This window comes from Bubalus bubalis, chromosome 1, assembly GCF_019923935.1.
Source record: "Bubalus bubalis isolate 160015118507 breed Murrah chromosome 1, NDDB_SH_1, whole genome shotgun sequence".
NCBI lineage: Eukaryota > Metazoa > Chordata > Mammalia > Artiodactyla > Bovidae > Bubalus > Bubalus bubalis.
In genome coordinates, this window is record NC_059157.1 from 18,287,288 (window position 1) to 18,309,073 (window position 21,786).

The 21,786-nt window shown below is 36.8% G+C and overlaps 1 protein-coding gene across 1 annotated transcript in view; it reads right to left on the bottom strand.

Moving 5' to 3' along the window:
- Positions 1-3,578: 3,578 nt before the first annotated feature.
- Positions 3,579-21,786, bottom strand: part of WRN (WRN RecQ like helicase) — a gene marked incomplete in the record, with an annotated part of 115,520 nt that continues 97,312 nt past the window's right edge. Inside the window, 7 exon segments of the mRNA XM_045164105.1 lie at positions 3,579-4,336; positions 7,367-7,581; positions 11,211-11,373; positions 13,972-14,103; positions 15,028-15,142; positions 17,162-17,274; positions 17,507-17,582. Of these exon segments, the coding sequence (XP_045020040.1) occupies positions 4,217-4,336; positions 7,367-7,581; positions 11,211-11,373; positions 13,972-14,103; positions 15,028-15,142; positions 17,162-17,274; positions 17,507-17,582 (934 nt within the window).

The window sequence follows — 21,786 nt, forward strand, 5'->3', positions numbered from 1 at the left end:
TGAACAGGAAGAATCCTCTATTCTTTTCTCCTTTTATCTAGACCACAGCTCTGTTGAATTCTAAATAACTGTCAGTGATTTATTTGACTCTTGTTATCACAGTCCTAAGGTCCAGTGACAAAGGACACAGAAGAGAAAGCAATTCATGTTTTTGGGGGAGATAGCATAACAGCATTCTATAAGAAATTCCTAAGGGACATCCCTGGAATGCCAGTGTTTATGCCTCGCTGCTTCCACTGCGATGGCCCAGGTTCAATCCCTGGTCGGGGAACTAAGATCCCACAAGTCCCACAACATGGGCGAAAAAGAAGTAAATAAATAAATAAAAGAAATTTCCTGTTTCTAAGAATGAACCTGAGGCCAACTTCAGGCCTGAGCCTGCTGCAGAAAGATTTTTCATCCAGGAAATTACAGTTAAGTCCATCTGTTTTTATGGTAAAGACTTTGTAATGTGTGAGGGTCATTTTGAACCAGTTATTCATACGTGGTGATGAGGCAGATATGTATGGGACGGCTTCCAAAACACACTCTGGCAAGGAGTCAGGAGACAGGAGGACAGAGGCAGGGAGGATTTAAAACAAAACAAAACAAAAGAAACCAACCCAGAAGGTACTCATGGAAAACGGAGAACTTGGGGATCTAAGAACTCCTATGCCTCCGCCTGGGAGCAATAACCAACAATGTTTTCTCTTGGTCATTTTTTTCAGTAAAAATGATATCCCACAGAATAAAAGCAGCTAATCCACAACTAAACAACCAAACGGGGGCTTTCCTGGAAATCAACCAACATACCTTGGTATACCTTCAATCATATTGAAATCAATCAATCATACCTTGGTATACAGCACAGGTGCTGGATGTGAATTTGCCTTTTTATCACACAGAATATTGGAAAAATGTGTTCAAGAAATGAGAATTAATCAGATAATTTGCTGCCATTGCCTTGATTTGCAGTTAAGTACCAGTGATTTTGGGAGAAGGCCATGGCTATGCACCCTCAATGCAAATATCAACACACTACAAAAGCTGAATAACCTCTTGGTTTATAAAAATAGTTTCCCTTCTGCAGATCCCAGAAGGGTCTCAGGGACTCCTCACAGTCTGCAGACCACACTTTGAGAATCACCACACTGTGCTGCTGCTGCTGCTAAGTCGCTTCAGTCGTGTCCGACTCTGTGCGACCCCAGAGACGGCAGCCCATCAGGCTCCCCCTTCCCTGGGATTCTCCAGGCAAGAACACTGGAGTGGGTTGCCATTTCCTTCCCCAATGCATGAAAGTGAAAAGTGAAAGTGAAGTCACTCAGTCGTGTCCGACTCTTAGCGACCCCACGGGCGGCAGCCCACCAGGCTCCTCCATCCATGGGATTTTCCAGGCAAGAGTACTGGAGTGGGGTGCCATCGCCTTCTCTGCACCACACTGTAGAAGGCCCCAAAAAAGATTCTGTGGAAGATTATTTAATGACATGGAAAAACACGTTCATAATACACCCAAGTGAAATATAATAAAGAACATGTTTGTGTTTGATACTAATTATACTTCTTGAAATAATCTGAAATAGAAAAAAATAACAAAGTCACTAACAGGTACTGATTATATAAATTATAGCATATTCACCAAATAACATAGTATATAGCTGTAAAAAAAAAAAAAAACAGACTGATACATATACTGACGTGCAAAGATCTTCACAATAAACTAAGTAAAATAACCTTTGTTGCAGAAAATTGTAGGGTGATGGGGAGGGGTGAGATAGGACTAGGGAATTAAGAGGTACAAACTACTATATATAAAATAAATGAGCTGCAAGAACATATTGTACAGCACAGGGAATATAGCCAACATTTTACAATAACTGTAAATGGAAAATAATCTATAAAACTATTGCATCACTATTTTATACACCTAAAACAAATATAAATTTTAAATCAACTGTACTTCAATATAAGAATAAAAGTAAAAAAACAAGAATGTATGTGTAGCTACACAAGCAGAAGCACATAATGCAGAAGAAATGGTTATGGAGAACTGTATGTCACATATTCAACAGGGGTTACCTGGAAAAGGGCTTGTACTGGGATGCAGGGAAAAGGGAATATGGGGGACTTTTATGTTTTAAGTGTAGCTTGAATGTTTCACAAAGAATATTCATTCATGTATTATTCATGTAATGAAGAAAAGAAGTGAATATAAAATGGCTTGGCCAGATATATGAAAAGGGTTAATAAATTACCTACCATGGGAACTTCAGTATTTTTTTTTTTTTCACTTTTCTGGATTTTTTTCATTTTTCTACAATAAACATGTATTTCTTCTTTATTAACAACAGCTATTTTTATTTACAAAGAAGTCAAGTAAATGCTACATGTTGAACTGCTTAAAGTTATATCAACTGTGATTTACCCAAATCAGTGGCAGGGTTTTGGATATTTCAGTTACATGTGCTAAATAAAGAGATATTAGAATCAAATTCCAACATCATCAAAAGTTAAAGGTACTCAAAGTAATTCAGTTCAGTTCAGTCACTCAGTCATGTCCGACCATTTGCGACCCCATGGACTGTAGCACGCCAGGCTTCCCTGTCCATCACCAACTCCCAGAGTTTACTCAAACTCATGTCCATTGAGTCGGTGATGCCATCCAACCATCTCATCCTCTGTCGTCCCCTTCTCCTCCCACCTTCAATCTTTCCCAGCATCAGGGTCTTTTCCAGTGAGTCAGTTCTTCGCATCAGGTGGCCAAAGTATTGGAGTTTCAGCTTCAGCATCAGTCCTTCCAATGAATATTCAGGACTGATTTCCTTTAGGAGGGACTGGTTGGATCTCCTTGCAGTCCAAGGGACTCTCAAGAGTCTTCTCTAACACCACAGTTCAAAAGCATCAATTCTTCAGCACTCAACTTTCTTTATAGTCCAACTCTCACATCCATACATGACTACTGGAAAAACCATAGCTTTGACTAGATGGACCTTTGATAGCAAAGTAATATCTCTGCTGCTTCCTGACCTGCATACACATTTCTCAGGAGGCAGGTCAGGTGGTCTGGTATTCCCATCTCTTTAAGAATTTTCCACTTTGTTGAAAACTGATCACAGTGATCACACTTTGTTGTGATCCACACAGTCAAAGGCTTTGGCATAATCAATAAAGCAGTAGATGTTTTTCTGGAATTCTCTTGCTTTTTCTATGATCCAGTGGATGTTGGCAATTTGATCTCTGGTTTCCCCACGTTTTCTAAATCCAGCTTGAACATCTGGAAGTTCACAATTCACGTACTGTTGAAGCCTCGCTTGGAGAATTTTGAGCATTACTTTGCTAGCATGTAAGATGAGTACAATTATGTGGTAGTTTGAACATTCTTTGGCATTGCCTTTCTTTGGGATTGGAATGAAAACCGACCTTTTCCCGTCTGGTGACCACTGTTGAGTTTTCCAAATTTGCTGGCATATTGAGTGCAGCACTTTCGCAGCATCATCTTTTAGGATCTGAAATAGCTCAATTGGAATTCCATCACCTCCACTAGCTTTGTTCATAATGATAATTAAATAAATGATAGTTTAAGAAAATATATATCTTTACAATTTTCAGTAGGAAAGAGTTTTTATTATTATTTGAAAAATAATAGAAATCATATGTAAAATACAAAGTGCATTTGGTCTCCTTTGTTCTGTTCTTTTCTCTATTTACACAGAACCCTAAACGTTTCATTTTCACTGGTCTGGCCCACTAGTACCATTTTAAAATGCGTACAAGAGTTTCTTCTAAAAATAAAAAAACAATTTGTAAAATAACTACGCATTCTTCATGTATAAGACAGAATTTCGGTAATACAAGAATATTTCATATCACACACATAATCACTATACAACTCCTAATCTGTTACATATATTAAATCATTGTACATTACATATTCCAAACATACTATGGAAATAAGTGAAGAGATTAGAAAACAGGCAATGACATGATTTCTTAAAGCAATCTCATAGGAAGGTAACTTAAGATTCTGTCCTAGGAGGCACTCACTCAGACCCTCAGAAGACTCAACTTTACGTGGCTTGCCCAAGACTGTTTTCAAATGCCAGCTGTTCAATAAATAGATGAGTTTTACTTCAAAATTAGAATAATTTTTAAACAAACACTCCCTACTCTTTTCAGAAATGAAATACAGCTTCCCTCTTATAATACAGCAGGACATATAATTCCTCTGACAGCTGCCAGTCTAACTAAAAAGACCCTTCTTTTTGGTTTTGGCCACTGATTTCTTGCTGGTATCAGGTAAGGTGTCATTTCCTTTGGCAAACCACCAAGGTAATTTTCTCTTGGACATTTCAGACGAAGTCTATAGGAAAGAAACAACAAAAAAAGTATATATATTACATATATGTATATATATATTTGTACTGCTGGCAAGTAACACGTGCTGTGCTAAGTCATTTCAGTCATGTCTGACTCGGATCCCATGGACTGTAGCCCGCCAAGATCCTCTGTTCATGGGATTTCCCATACAAGAATACTGGAGTGGGATGCCATGCCCTCCTCCAGAGGATCTTCCCAACCCAGGGATCGAACCCACATCTCTTACATCACCTGCATTGTTACTAAATATACACCCATCATCATTCCCTTTTCAATAAAACAAAATAATGATATCTAAAGAGTTTATTTCTGATTCAAAGTAAACACATGAGAGACAAAATCACTATATCATTTGTTTAGGCAATTACCTGCCACCCTGTTACGTGTTTTTAGACACTCAAGTGTCTAAAAAAGACTCTCATTTGGGAAGGAAAGAACTGGATATTATTTCAGATCCATATTAATTTTGGATATGCCAAAATGGTGAATTTAATGTTCGGAGGAAGGCATCTGCTTGACCATGTGTACACACACAGTTATATTAGCGATTAAAAAAGCATACAACGTGTACATCTCCACTGGTGGACAAACTTGGAGCAGTTCAGGCATCATCATGGCCTTGAAGAATGGCTGAGACATCACAGGTACTCAAAAAATATTTGTTCAGTAAATGGGGGAAAAAAATGATCTTTGTTTTGTAGACTCTTTTGAGGATCTGCTGAAACTAGGGATCCACTTAGGGAAAAAAGACAAATGTACACATGCACAATATTTTGTCTAATTCTAGGGGGTCCCATGCACCAAATGAAGCCTCAGAATTTTAAGTTAAAAGTCTCTAGCTTTTAGGGGAAAAAATTAAATGCAAAGGCAGTGGTTGCTACTACATGACCTGCACAAGCAGATCCAACATATAGAGAGCAGAAGTTTCTTCTCCCTTAAGAAGAAATAAAAAGCAATGGGACAAAAATACTAAACGGGAAAAATTTTTTAAACATCCTGAAATAAACAAAAATTTTAAAGCTTCAATTTAAGAAAACTTGCCATCAATTTTTAAAAAACTTATTTGAAGAATCTTATTTGAAAAAAACTTATCTGAAAGAAAAAAAACATATTTGAAGACTCTACTGTGTGCCTTAGTATATTAATCAGAACTACCATTATCAAGACATAATCTTCCTCCAGTAAACAGCAGTCACAACAGATGTAAACCTAATGATGCATCAGCTAATAAAGAGAATTTGTTTTGACATTAGCTTTTATTAGAAGCCTCATAATCGTAAAATGAAAGAGACTAAGGAATACAACCCAGGGCGGTAGAGAAGACGAATGTTAACACAGGAAGGATCTTGAAACTTGGCCTCGAACAGACTCTACAGCGCTCAGAGTAGCTATCTATACTGGAAGGTAGGTGGAAGAAAAACAGTCTGGCTGGCTCTCTCATCTCATAATCTACTTCCCAGCCTCAATATTCTTGTTCCCCTAAATGGGGAAAAAGAAAAGGCTAAATCCAGTAAGCTTAGTATGATTTCCACCCACTTACCCACCCTCTCCACAATACCCCCATTCTCCATATACACACATGGTTGATTCATGTTGTACAGCAGAAAGTAACACAACACTGCAAAGCAGTTATGTCCCGGTTAAAAAAATACCTCCACTCTGTTGTCAGAATATGATATTATTTCATTAGGAGGGAAGCAAAAATGTTAATGTGAGATTGAAACAGTATTTCACTATAAATGTGCTTCAGTATTCAGGAAAAATAACAAGTTACACTTTTTCCTGTATTGACCGATACAGCTGGGAAAAAAATAAAGTCTTAGGCACTTTGTATACAGATTTCAGAAACAAAAGGCTGGGAATAGCAGCCAAATTTCACTACCACTGCCCAACATATATCTTCTTTAATGCCCTTCTTATAGCTAATCAATTGCCAAAATAATGTAAAGAATTCCAGGTAAGCAAATTTCATTAGGTTATCTAGGACATGAATATATACACATCTAACTGAAGGATAGTTTTAAAAAACCAGCCCCTCTTATTTTTAAGCTATTGAGAGAAAAAGAGTTTAACTGCTGGAAATCTTATAAAGATTACAACTGAAATAAAGTTCCTAATTCTCTAATATAAATAGTAGCAACCACCTACCGCTATGCTGAATTTATCATCCGTGAATTAAAGTAATTTTTGAGTTAATTATGATTTTCACAAACTTTTATCACTGAACTTTAGGCCCAGAAGAAATTAAATGTCAAATTTTTAAGTCTTTGCAATCATTTGGTAGAGTCACAGTGTCAAAGAATAGTTATTCTCTAATTACAATTTATCTCAGATAAATCATAGAACAATAATTTTCAAAGCATGTGATTTTAATAAAATATACCATGTAAAATACTACTAAACTCATGGTCGTTCTCTGATCATGCAAAAGTGCACTGGGCTGTGCCCAGGACCATGAGAAACAGCTACCCTTGTACCTGAGAGACTCAGTGTAACAGGAACAGAGAATGAAGAGTAACAGAAGGTAGACAAATTCCAACATCTAAAGAGGTATTTATAATAGAAGTTGGGTTTTGTTTTTGGTTTTGGTTTTTTGACCATGCTACAAGGCATGTGGGATCTTAGTTCTCTGAACAAGGACTGACTCTGTGCCCCCTGCATTGGAAGAACAGAGTCTTAGCCACTGGACCCCAAAATTTTAGGGAAGTCCCTGAAAGAAAGGGCATTTCCAGGTTATACAGTCAAATATAAGGTAGATGTAAAATTTAAGCTGACATTCCCACACAATAAGCTAGAATAGATGGGATTATATTCTTCTTTTCTTGTCATTAAAAAAAAAATCTCTTTTCTCAGATCAGATTTATGAAACCAAAGGAAACACAGCACAGAGATTTTTTTTTTTAAAGTAACCTTCTATCAGAATTTATAACACATCAAAAAATACAACATTGTGGTATTAGGATATGGAAATTGAACACTGACAGTATATGAAAATTCTACATATAATTAACACCTTGGTCTTAGTGTCTACTTCTTCCTTGGTTCTCTTAGAATTTGACGAGCTCTCTTCAGGGTCAGGGAAACATCGCTTTTTGTTGGGATCACATGAAGAGTGGCATTGCATTCTGTGGTCACCATCTTTTTCCAGGATCTTGATTGTCATGTGGATAAGATACGTGTCAATGTTTTCAGGAACATATATTCTAATTAGGTTAATTTTATGTGTATCTGTAAAAGAATTTTTTAAAAGATTTAAAAGTAAATCACATAGAGCATCACAGAAAAATCTATGAGCTGGAAATAATGAAATATTTTGTAGAGACGAAGGAGGAAGGTGGTCAGAGAAGATGTTCCTCCTGCAAATGCCTACCCCCTCACAGATCGGAAATGGAGTAAGCACACACCCCCTTCACTCCTGCACCCCTGCCTCCGAAAGCCAGAGTCAGGTCAGCTCATCCACTCTGCAGAACTTCTGTTTCAAACTGAGAATCAAAACCAACATCCATAGAATTGTTTCTAAAGGAATTATGCTTCAAATTCCAAATATCAATTATAAGCCAATTTTTTTGAAAATAATTTTTTTCAAAATTAATAATAATTTAATAATAACATAGAAGCTAATCATACTTGTAAATAAGATGCTAATAAAAAGTATTCTTTCAATGGATACTGAAGCATAACAAAACATATAAACTATTTAAAATGTCTATTAATTGAATATGTTTTCTGAGAAAGATAGATTTTAAGATCTTATTTGCCCTAACTTTCCACACAAATAAGGGCTGAAAATATCTCCTGAAAAATCAAGTGAAACAATGAGCACTGCCTGCACCCCTTCAGCCGTTAAAGAGATCAAATCACCCTTATTTTTGTGGCATGCCCCTTGGAAGCCACCCTTAATTTTCCAGGGACATGCACATTAGGAATGAAAGAACAAAATTCTTCAAAATATTATCCAGGTACATCATTAAATACATTGCTTCATTTATTAGCAGGCATAGTTACAATCTCAACTCCATAAGAGAAGCAGCTTAAAATTATGTAAACATGAAAAAAAACTAAAAGAATAAAAAAGTGCAGAATTCCTTAAAATATTAAGTTACAGGGACAAAAATCTATTTAGCAAATCAGCATGAAAATAATAAGACATAATTTCTCCGTTCTCAAATACTCTATGTTTAAGTATAAGATTATGCCATAATAAAATATAGAAAATTATCAATTCAAGATTGGGCAGAATTTAAACGCCAACAAACTGGTTCATTAAAACACCAAATTATGTAATATGGCTGCTGCTGCTAAGTCACTTCAGTCGTGTCCAACTCTGTGCGACCCCATAGAAGGCAGCCCACCAGGCTCCCCCGTCCCTGGGATTCTCCAGGCAAGAACACTGGAGTGGGTTGCCATTTCCTTCTCCAATGCATGAAAGTGAAAAGTGAAAGTGAAGTCATTCAGTCGTGTCTGACTCCTAGCGACCCCATGGACTGCAGCCCACCAGGCTCCTCCACCCATGGGATTTTCCAGGCCAGAGTACTGGAATGGGGTGCCATTGCCTTCTCCGGTGATATGGCTACAGCTAAGTAAAAGATGAAATAACCTATCTGAATCATTAGTGTGACATGGATATCTTCATTTCTTATTACAGTTTATAACTCAACAATGTTTCCTCCAGTGAGATAACAGACAGTATTTTATTATGGAAAAATAAGAATTCAAAAATAAAATTTCACATCAATAAATTATATATTACAGACTATAAATGTACAATCGAAAGAAATAAAGTTTAGTTAGAGCTCACGAATCTTAATGTTTTCAATTCTGGCTTTGGAAGTAAACTACAGTAATATATATTTTCACATTATCTGTATAATGTATATATAATGTTTGGACAGGAAGATGAAGTAAGTGTTTAATAAGTATAATTTACATTTCATTGTTCTTTGGAATTTCAATTTATGCTAATATCTTTATTAATTCAATTGAAATATTAATTTCATTTTAATATTTAACTCTGAATGAAAATTTGCTATACTCAATATGTAGTAGTAACAAAATAGGAAAAGAGGGGCAAAAACTGCACAAGCTCTTTCAGATGATATTGTATACAATCAAATAGCTTATCAGAGACACATCTTTCCCTAAATCCTAAGAGACAATACATATATAAGGAAAAAAGTAATTCTAGGGTGTTAATATCCATCAGGCATCTGAGCAAGAAGGCATTTGATTTTCTCTGAAATACTATTTCCTTCTGCACTGAAGAAAGAAAGATTTTATACAATCATGATTCTAACCCCACCAGTAATTACTGTTGTCCTTTCTCTAACTTAACTTCTAGTAAACGGCAGCTGAAGTGAGAGAGACTGGCGAGTGACCGGCAGAAATGGCTAGCTTCCTCACAAGATACTCACAGCTAAGTGACCTTGGGTATTTTATCACAGGACAGGATTTGGCCCTCAGGTTTTCAAATTTACAAACCAGTAATAACCTTAACAGAGCCAGGTGAACCAAGTTCACACAATGCCAATTCATTAATTTCCAGTTGTGAACTCACAACTATTATATAGATTAGCAAGCCTAGCACATATTTTCCCTATAGAGACTGCCCTAAATGGGACATCAAAACATAACCAGAAAGCTGTGACAGAGAAGCAGAATTAGTTGTTAAGGTGTCTCCTCCCTCCAATAAGATCTTGACATAATTTATCAACAGGCCCTTAAAATACTTGAAGGTCTCATCGACCGGGATTAGAAACTGCATATGTCTTTGCTTTAAATAAAAGTTGGCAGAACAACTTTAACACGGTATATTGTAAAGAGGGAAACTTAGGTTCCCTGGAACTAACCTTGAGCAGGTTTCCCTGCTCAAACCTGTGTTTGTCCCTCTCCTGGCCTCTTAGGTTGATCAGCAGGAGAAGAGATTGAGGTCTTCTTCAGTCAAGTCTTGTTCAGGCCTAGAATGAAGGCTGCCTTTGAAAGTAACTTAAATACCTTTGTACTTATCAATTAAGTATAGTATTAATTGTGATCTTTTTCACCTTATTTCTAACCTTGGGGGGAGAACTGTATACTTATTGCTGAGTGGGAAAGAGTTTGACGTAGTAAAAAGCTTAATTAACTATTTGCACTGCAGCTCTGGAGATGAGGCTTTTGCTATGTCCTCTGCTCTGTCCTAACAGTCCAAAAAAATTCATCAGATTTACCGGATTATTATGATACATCTAGTTTACGTTTGTACATTTAGAGTAGGAAAACCCTTCTAATGTACCTCGTCTTTACTTCTGTAAAAAAGGGATCATAATTTTAAAATAGGCAGATTTTAACATTTTCTGTAAGGCAAAGGGGCTTGACCACAGTTGAGGTTCCACAGCATAATGACAGGAGAAAACCCTTCCACAAGGGGCCCAAGTCCATCCCTTCAATTTCACAGTGCCTGACGTGACTGCCTGGACGAGACAGGCTAGTTTAGTGAAAGCAATGACAGGGAATCAGAAAGATGTAGGAAGAAATTAAGAGTCAGTAAGCCATGGGGAAGGATTTTTTTTTCCAAGTGATGAACTAGAAATCAGAGAAGGATGAAAGAGCTCTGTTTTGGCGATAGGTATGGAAGGTGTAATAAGAAGCTGAAACAAACAAACAAAACAAGGATTTATCCGATTCAGACTTTCCTTTGAGTGATGATGGGAAGAAAGATTGTTTTTCTAAAACAAGACAAAGCATTAGAAAAGTGAAGTTTTCCTAGTAGCATAAAGGGTTAATGTGATCAGAGTGGAAAATATCAGCAGATTGCTTGTTTACTTCATCTGGGTTCAATGACTCAAGTCATTAAGGCTGCAGACAAGGGTCGTGGTTATCACCTGAGTTGATGGGAGGGTTTCGGATAACATCAGCAATAATCTTTTGAATCTCTGGAGTCAGGCCTGCTCGCTCTGTATCGACTGGGTAGCCAGCTTTCATCGCTTGGGATAAGTGCATGCCAACTGCTGTGAGAGGCAGAGTCCTCTTCTCAGCTGTATCCTTCTAGAGCAATGGCAGCAAAACAATCAGTGAGTTTTTTTTAAGCTTCCACTATGCTGTATAGAAACACAAGGTCCAAAACCTTCAGGGAGTAAGTGTTCACTGAGAAATAAAACAGTGGACTGAACCTTCATTTAAATTTCTCATTTTAACTAATTCTTCAAAATGACTCACATGCTAGAACTCCACAGGTGCTGCTGCTTTGTATACTTACTCCATTGAATGAAGCAAAATCACCCAGCTTTAGCTAAGAGATCAGTCCTCACCCTTCTGCAATTATTCACCTTAAAAACCCATTAGTAACAGAGAACAGTCATTCTACTAAGTCTCATAGCTGCCACAACCTTTTAAAAATACAGCAAACTGTAACTCAATAAACTGCACACTTGAAATAACACATGGCCTTTCAGTTACATGAACTTCCAGGAAGACAAATGCTAAAATACTTAGTGATAACATCAGGTTCCGAATGTATTCTATACAAGGTTCTCAAAAAGACTTTAAAAAGTGCTTCAAGTGGGCTCTATTCATAAAATAAGAACACACACAATTTACAAGTGGCTGTCATCATTTGCCTAGTACTGAACTTAACATGAATTGTGCTAAATTAAGGACATTGCTACGTATTTATGTAGCTTTTAAACAAATGCGGCTCCAAATCCAGTTAAGGTGTCTGTTAGATAAAATATTCTTCTCAACATTCAGGAAGTTCAATCACTCAGCTCTAAATTATTTCATGATACTCTTTTTTAACACACCTTGAAAGTCTAAATTTGGACTGTATGTGTATGAATGCTGATATTTTCACAAAACAGGGCACGTAAAGCAATATTCTTCATCACTCAAAGGAAGGTTTTTAGTTACTTCCATGTCTGCCTAATATCAGGGTTATTTGATACCAGGCATCATATTACCTAAAACTAATTGTATTATAGCTCCTGATTAATTAGCCCTTAGGCATGCTAAATTTTGTGCTTAACTAGCAAGACCCGCCCCCACCCCCAGGCTCCCTGGAGGCACAGATAATTACACTACAATATTTCACAATAATATACAACCAAATAATAGCAAAAGACCCAAATGAAGATATACCACTCCTCATATTTTTAACCATGAATAGGTAATATATGAAACTTCATATCCTGGCTGAGTATGAGAATACAATTTATTCAAAAAATTTAGAGGCTATTCCATATTTTTTTAGTAATTACATACAGTTTTGCCATACATATTTGGTCCAATTATATATATATACAAGCATTTTTAACATGTATATGTAAGTTACTGTTTAAATAAGAGACTGAACTTAAAATTCCTCTTTATCGTGTAATTTGTTTCAAAAAGAGTACAGTGGAATTATTTGGTTCTTTGTGTAATGGCTTTCAAACTTTTAATTAAGGAGTTTGGCTATCTAAGTAGAACATCTATTAATGACTAAGTCAAGCTAGGGACTGTTTATTCTTATTTGTATTGAATCTTAAACAGAATAGAAAGTGTGTAATGGAGCCTAGAGCATGAGACACAGAGAACAGAAAAAAGAGGCCCTGGACCATACAGCCTGATCTAAATCAATTTAACATCAGAGAGGATAGGAATGCAAATCAGTGAAACTCAGGGGGAAGCCTCATTCTGCCCTTCTGCCACTAAGATACCCTCTTCATTTTGTGTATTTAAAAAATCTCCACAACCTTAAGGACTTCTGCCACAATGATGAAGAAACAGGAAGTATGGCCATTTTTCACAGCAGTCAGATTTCTTTCAAAGAGCATCAAGCAGACACAGTTAAGGAAAAAAAAAAAAAAAAAAAAAACCATGACACTAGAGAAGAGTGAAAAGCAAGTTTGTTGCTTTTTTAAAACTTATTTTTAGCTTCTTGGACATCCTTCCAGAGATATTCTATGCACTTTTGTATACATACACAGGGATACATGAATATGTGTGAAAGTGAAAGAACTCCTCAGTCATGTCTAACTCTTTGCAACCCCATGGACTGTAGCCCACCAGGCTCCTCTGTCTATGGGATTTCCCAGGAAAGAATACTGGAGTGGGTTGCCATTTTCTTTTCCAGGGGATCTTCCTGATCCAGGGACTGAACCCCAGTCTCCTGCACTGCAGGCAGATTCTTTACCATCTAAGCCACCAGGGAAACCCATTTATAAATATATAAGCATGCAAATCCATATATATACACATTTATGTACATTTTTCACACCACTAGGCACCTTCCTTTTTCTACTTAACAATGTATCTTAGAGATTATCTATTATCAGTACATACTATAATAGTTTTTTAACTATTAATCCCATTAAAAAAAAAATAGCTTCAAAATATGGCTGCTTCAACATCCCTAAGCTATAAATATGTTAATCAGTACCTCTGATACAACCTCTGTAAGATAATCATGCTCAAACTATACTTGCTGATTTTACTAGAAGTAGGCTTAGAAAAAGAAAAGGACCTTGTTCTAAAATTAATTATAAAACGAACCAATGTGAAACACTGTAGGATTATAAGAAATTTATCCCAAGTTAATACTGAAAAGCTGATAAAATACATTTAGATAAATTTAAAAATTCCCTCTAACTTGAAAGCAACACTTACCAAAGACATTTTCTTTTCTTGGAAAAAAGAATATGTAATGGCCACAGACGGTGAAAGTGAGTTTGCTTTATTTTCCAGCACCAAACTTGTCTTCTGTTCTTCCTGTAGTTCTGTGCTTGAAAAGAGGTCTGTCTACACAATTTTAAATGTAGCACAAATAATCAAAAATAATATCAATATAATGATAGAATATAAACATGATCATTAGCTATTAAGGAAAAAAATAACATAAACTTCAAGGAACAGCCCCAAATTCTCTTTTTATGAGAAGCTCAAAAAAGAACGTGTGTTTTTTTTTAACATATTGATTTTTAAAAGTAAAATAGGCTACAGTGAATAAATTTTGAATAAAGTATTTGCAATAGCAAACATGGTTACAGAACTAAAAATTCCCAGTCTTCTCCTTAAGCCAAAAGGAGAGAATACAGATGAACTATAATGTTGACCACACTGCTTCTAGATTAGTCCCCAAATCCCCTGGAAGTGAATAGTGAATAAATAAATGAAGTTTTAATTTCTATCTACATTTGAAAGTAAAATAATTTATTAATCTAAAATAATGTATTTATTCAAGTTTTAAAACAAAACCTCTCAACAAAATAAACAGATACCAGCAGCCTTGACAACTATTTTAGTATCTTAATTATGTAACTAGTGGTTATCAGTGGGGAGAGGGATGGGGGAAGGGGCATTATAGGGAAAGGGGATTAAGAGGTACAAAGTACTAGGTATAAAATAAGTTACAAGGATGTAACATACAGCACAGGGCAAATAGCCAGTATTTTATAACTTTGGAGTATCATATATAAAAATATTGAATCACTATGTTGTACATATGAAACTAATATAATACTGTAAGTCAACTATACTTAATTTTTAAAAACTGGTAACTAATATGTTTTTATAACTGATTTAATAAAGAAACTCTCCAAATTCATTTTCTAAGTGTCTAGCATGGAAATTAAAATGAAGGGAGAAAATGATGCTTGAAGCATGTTTTGAAATCATCAAAAAAAGTTTATTCTCTCAGAGCTCCAGTAAATCACAGTATTTTACCTGAACACTATTTATTTGACAGAAACGTCTGATGACTTCCAACAGAGGGGCCAACATCACAGCTTTGCCTTCAGAAACACCATCGATCCTTTTCACATTTTCAACTGTAGTAGGTCTATCATTTTAAAAAATTGAAAAGTCAAGAAACCACTGAAACATTACTACTCCAGCAACAAAGCTGATAGATATTTAGCTTCACACTGGCATTCAATACACATGTATTAATGTTTGTTCCAGAAACCAAAAACTATGTATAAAACGAGTAATCAGGTTTTGAGTCTTAGAGGACAACTAAAAGGCTAAGACCACCTGACCTGCCTCTTGAGAAACCTATATGCAGGTCAGGAAGCAACAGTTAGAACTGGACATGGAATAACAGACTGGTTCCAAATAGGAAAAGGAGTACGTCAAGGCTGTATATTGTCACCCTGCTTATTTAACTTCTATGCAGAGTACATCATGAGAAACGCTGGGCTGGAAGAAGCACAAGCTGGAATCAAGATTGCTGGGAGAAATATCAATAACCTCAGATATGCAGATGACACCACCCTTACGACAGAAAGTGAAGAGGAACTAAAAAGCCTGTTGATGAAAGTGAAATAGAGTGAAAAAGTTGGCTTAAAGCTCAACATTCAGAAAACAAAGATCATGGCATCCGGTCCCATCACTTCATGGCAAACAGATGGGGAAACAGTGGAAACAGTGTCAGACTTCATTTTTGGGGGCTCCAAAATCACTGCAGATGGTGACTGCAGCCATGAAATTAAAAGACGCTTACTCCTTGGAAGGAAAGTTATGACTAACCTAGATAGCATATTCAAAAGCAGAGACATTACTTTGCCAACAAAAGTCCATCTAGTCAAGGCTATGGTTTTTCCTGTGGTCATGTATGGATGTGAGAGTTGGACTGTGAAGAAAGCTGAGCACTGAATAATTGATGCTTTTGAACTGTGGTGTTGGAGAAGACTCTTGAGAGTCCCTTGGACTGCAAGGAGATCCAACCAGTCTATTCTAAGGAGATCAGCCCTGGGATTTCTTTGGAAGGAATGATGCTAAAGCTGAAACTCCAGTACTTTGGCCACCTCATGTGAAGAGTTGACTCATTGGAAAAGACTCTGATGCTGGGAGGGATCAGGGGCAGGAGGAAAAGGGGACAACAGAGGATGAGATGGCTGGATGGCATCACCGACTCGATGGACATGAGTTTGAGTGAGCTCCAGGAGTTGGTGATGGACAGGGAGGCCTGGCGTGCTGTGATTCATGGGGTCACAAAGAGTCAGACACGACTGAGCAACTGAACTGAATTGAACTGGTGGCTCAGATGGTAAAGAGTCTGCCTGCAATGCGGGAGACCTGGGTTCAATCCCTGGGTCGGTAAGACCCCCTGGAGAAGGAAATGGCAACCCACTCCAGTATTCTGCCTAGAAAATCCCATGGACGGAGGAGCCTGGCAGGCTACAGTCCATGGGGTCGCAAAGAGTCAGACACGACTGAGCGACTTCACATTCACTTAAGACTGAGAAACTAGTTAAAAGTAAAGTGTGGTCAAGAAAGATTAATTTGTTATTCATATATCAGATGAGATAGAGAGAGAGACTGATGAAAGAGAAACTAATCAGAGGCTTTTACAATAGTTCAAGGGTAATGGTCTGAACTACCATGCTGTCACTAAAAAAAACAAAGAAAAGCATAAACGGATCACACAAGGAACAATTAAACAAAAAAAGTCTAAAAACTATATAATAAAAGATGGGGCTATATATTAGAAGAGTAAAAGTAATATCAGAGGTATTAAAGAGGCGTGATGAGGAACATGATAGTATGAATAACAAAATTAAGGAATTCAGAAAGTAGAGTTCTGGTATGTGCATGAAATGCACATACATATGGGGGGGTTGGTGGGTAATGTGTTAAGATTTTATAATGTATCCTGGATCTGATTGCTGAAAACAGCTGGTTTCATAGAAATGTAGGACTAAAGCTCAGTGAAGAGATCACTGGCATCAACACGGGAGATTTGGGAACCACTTCTCAGATGTGACTGCTGGAGCCATAGTCATGATATCACTTAATGACATATTTTACGAATCTATTATGTTAGAAGAAAATAAGTTAAAATATGTAAACAGTTTACCTCATTTTGGCCATATCCAACAATATCTTATTTGTTGCCAGAACAGCCGGAGGAACATCCATCGTATTGGCGTGTTTCTGCCTAGCTGCTACCAATTCGCCATATAATGCAGTCTGAACAAAAAGCAAATAAACAACATCTGTTTAAATGTGCTTAGAAATATCCAGTCCTTTATTTCAGAGTTTCAGATATTACATTTCCTCTTAGGATGAAAAAATAAACGGAACTGTATCTTAGCCTCTTTGTTAAAGAACAATTTTTAAAATACTGGCAAGAGAATTTTAAGCATGCTTAGATTCATAACTATCTTCTCAAAAACTAACTGCCCCTCTACAAAAGTCATACCTGAGTCTCCTGCTCTTGAGCGGAAATAACAGGTTCTGAGGACTTGTAATATTTTCTTGGTGATGACACTATGATGCTAAAACAATTAAAAGAAAATTAATAACAAAAGCTTTTCTTTCTCCAAGTTCACTTTCTATTTTGCCTTCCAAATGAGAATATCTTTCCAAATCAGTATTAACACTTGTATGTTATAATACCAGTAAGGTGACTGTTACTTAAATGACAGCCTAGATTTTAAACATTCTGGATCAAATACATACATTATAAAGGTAAAGTTAAAGCTGTAATTTGAGTTCATCACAAAATTGGTATAATTAAAAATACCATTTGCCTCCTCCTCCTCAATCAAATTCTTTGAAAGAAAATACTCCTTATCTACACTGAAGTAAAATAAGCTGTTTTAAACCAAGAGGAATACAATCTATAATCCTTCTTGTAATAGCACTGTTAATAATTTATAAATTTATAATAATTTTTGGTTGCTGAGGAAAATTAGCATGGATTTAATTAAATTATTGACAATTTTCTTCAAAACCAAACTAACAAAAATAAGCCAGAAGGTGTAATTTTGCCTTTGACTCGTTAAAAGAAAACTTCAAAACACCCAATTAGCAAATATATGAAAGGTGTTAGGCAGCACATTAGACGGAACACCAACTTCTACAATAGGCATTTTTCACTGATAAATTACTTATAAAGAGGAAAAGTTATAAAATTGAAATTGTATAGAATAGCATATGTATAAGATGTCAAAGTTAAATAAATTTCTGCTTTTAGGGGTGAAAGAGAAGAACATGCTTGATATTTAAGAAATGCTTATAAATTTCCCAGTTGCAAGGGCTCAACATCTACAGTGTAAGGACTTCAATTTTATAATTATCAGATCCTGGATCATGGAAAAAGCAAGAGAGTTCCAGAAAAACATCTATTTCTGTTTTATTGACTATGCCAAAGCCTTTGACTGTGTGGATCACAATAAACTATGGAAAATTCTGAAAGAGATGGGAATACCAGACCACCTGATCTGCCTCTTGAGGAACCTAAATACAGGTCAGGAAGCAACAGTTAGAACTGGACATGGAACAACAGACTGGTTCCAAATAGGAAAAGGAGTATGTCAAGGCTGTATATTGTCACCCTGCTTATTTAACTTCTATGCAGAGTACATCATAAGAAACGCTGGACTAGAAAAAACGCAAGCTGGAATCAAGATTGCCGGGAGAAATATCAATAACCTCATATATGCAGATGACACCACCCTTATGGCAGAAAGTGAAGAGGAACTCAAAAGCCTCTTGATGAAAGTGAAAGTGGAGAGTGAAAAAGTTGGCTTAAAGCTCAACATTCAGAAAACGAAGATCATGGCATCCGGTCCCATCACTTCATGGCAAATAGATGGGCAAACAGTGGAAACAGTGTCAGACTTCATTTTTGGGGGCTCCAAAATCACTGCAGAGGGTGACTGCAGCCATGAAATTAAAAGACGCTTACTCCTTGGAAGGAAAGTTATGACCAACCTAGATAGCATATTCAAAAGCAGAGACATTACTTTGCCAACAAAGGTCCATCTAGTCAAGGCTATAGTTTTTCCTGTGGACATGTATGGATGTGAGAGTTGGACTGTGAAGAAAGCTGGGCACTGAATAATTGATGCTTTTGAACTGTGGTGTTGGAGAAGACTCTTGAGAGTCCCTTGGACTGCAAGGAGATCCAACCAGTCCATTCTGAAGGAGATCAGCCCTGGGATTTCTTTGGAAGGAATGATGCTAAAGCTGAAACTCCAGTACTTTGGCCACCTCATGTGAAGAGTTGACTCATTGGAAAAGACTCTGATGCTGGGAGGGATTGGGGGCAGGAGGAGAAGGGGACAACAGAGGATGAGATGGCTGGATGGCATCACTGACTCGATGGTGAGTCTCAGTGAACTCCGGGTGTTGGTGATGGACAGGGAGGCCTGGCGTGCTGCGATTCAAGGGGTCGCAAAGAGTTGGACACGACTGAGTGACTGATCTGATCTGATCACTAAAACAGATTTGAACATGAGGAAAGACAACTCCAGTTCAAAGAATTAGTCATATCAGATTACTCAAGACAATTATAAATTTGTTTGAAGTAATATATTTACTTTTATCTTAGTATTTATGGAAATCTTTATACTAATGGACTATTTGCAAATTGTTACTTTAAAATAGTTCTCAGAAAAATTTTATTATCATATATACTCGCAAAATTCTGGCTAATATACCCCTGAAGCAGAAATACATGTGGAAAATGTTTGATAGAAAACATCTTCCCTATGAATGCTATAACAAGTGTACAGAAGGGCTTCCCTGGTGGCTCAGTGGTAAAGAATCCACCTGCCAAGGCAGGTGACATGGGTTTAATCCCTGGTCTGAGAAGATCTCACATGCCATGGAGCAACTAAGCCCATGTGCCACAACTATTGGGCCTGTGCTCTAATGTAGAGCCCATTTTCTGCAACGAGACGCTCACACACCACAACTAGAGAGGAGCCCCAACTCGCTGCAGTGCGAGAAAAGCCTCTGCAGCCAACAAAGACCTAGCACAGCCAAAAATTAATAAGATTAGAAAAAGAAAGTGCACAGAAGAAAAATTCAAAATATACAATGAATATCATCAAAGAGGTAAGTGAAGATCCTATACCCACGAATCAAGAAAAGATTGCTATACATGGTCCAACAAAGAAGACAGAGAACGAGAAATAGTTCTTAGAAATTAAAATTTTTTTAACTAAAACTAAAATCTCACTGGATGTGTTAGTTGCTCAGTCATGTCTGACTCTTTATGAGCCCATGGACTGTAGTCCGCCAGGCTCCTTTGTCCATGGCATTCTCCAAAGGCAAGAATACTGGAATGGGTAGCCTTTCCCTTCTCCAGTGGAACTTCCCAACCCAGGGATCAAACCCAGGTCTTCCACACTGCAGGCAGATTCTTTACCAAATGACCCAACAGAGAAGCTGCTCATTAGATGGGAGGGGATACAAAGGCAAGGAACTCTCCAAGAAAATAAACAAATGAAAACAGGTTGAAAATAGGAGAAATTAAAAATTAGTAATAGGAACATTAAAAATCAAGAAAACAAAGAAGATAATTAAGGGAGTGGTGGTCATAACAACACAGTTTGCCTTAGTATACAATATTTGAGCATATATAATAAAAACAAATTATTTATATGACCAAAACTTGAAATATAATTTTGTTCCAGGGAAGCAAAGGGATTGAAAGTAAGGAAATGAGGGAAGCAGATATGGGAAACAAGCCTTTAGTTTACCATTATAGAATATAAACAGAAAATTTCTAAAATTAATTGAGTCAAAAAACAGTAATCTAAGCATGTCAGAAATATGAGGCAACCTCTCACCTGTCAGAATGACTATCATCAAAAGTCTATGAATAACACATGTTGAAGAGAATGCAGAGAAAAGGAAATTCTTGTACAATGCTGGTGAGAATTTAAACTGGTGCAGCCACTACGGAAAACAGTATGGAGGTCACTCAAAAAACTAAAATTAGAGTTGCCATATGATCCAGCAATTCCAGAACTAGGTACACAGCCAGAAAAAAGCAAAAACACTAATTCGAAGATACATACATGCCAGTGTTCACTATTCATAACAGCCAAGATATGGAAGCAACCCAAATGCTCATCAACAGATGAATGGATAAAAAAGATGTGGTGTATAGATATACAATGGACTTATAACTCGGCCATAAAAAGAAGGAAATTCTGCTATCTGTGACAACATGGATGGATCTAGAGAGTATTATCTGTAGTGAAGTACGTCAGGAAGAGAAAGACAAATACTGGATGATATCACATATGTGCTAAGCTTGCCAGGCTCCTCTGTCCATAGGATTCTCTGGAGTGGGTTGCCATTTTCTCCTCCAGGGAATCTTCCCAGTCCAGAAACCGAACCCATTTCTCTTACATCCCCTGCATTGGCAGGTGGTTCTTTACCACTAGTGCCACCTGGGAAGCCATGGTATCACTTATATGTGGAATCTAAAAAATAACAAAATGAATGTATATGGAAAAGTCACAGGTTTTATACCAAAGGGAAGAGGCAGGAGGGGAGGAGCTAATTTAGGAGAATGGGATTAAAAGTTACAAACTACTATGTTTAAAAATAAATAAGCAACAAGGATATATTGTATGGCACAAGGAATCGTAGCCGTTATCTTGTAATAACTTTAATGGAGTATAATCAGTAAAAATACAGAATCACTATGCTGTACACCTGAAGAAAGTGAAAGTGAAA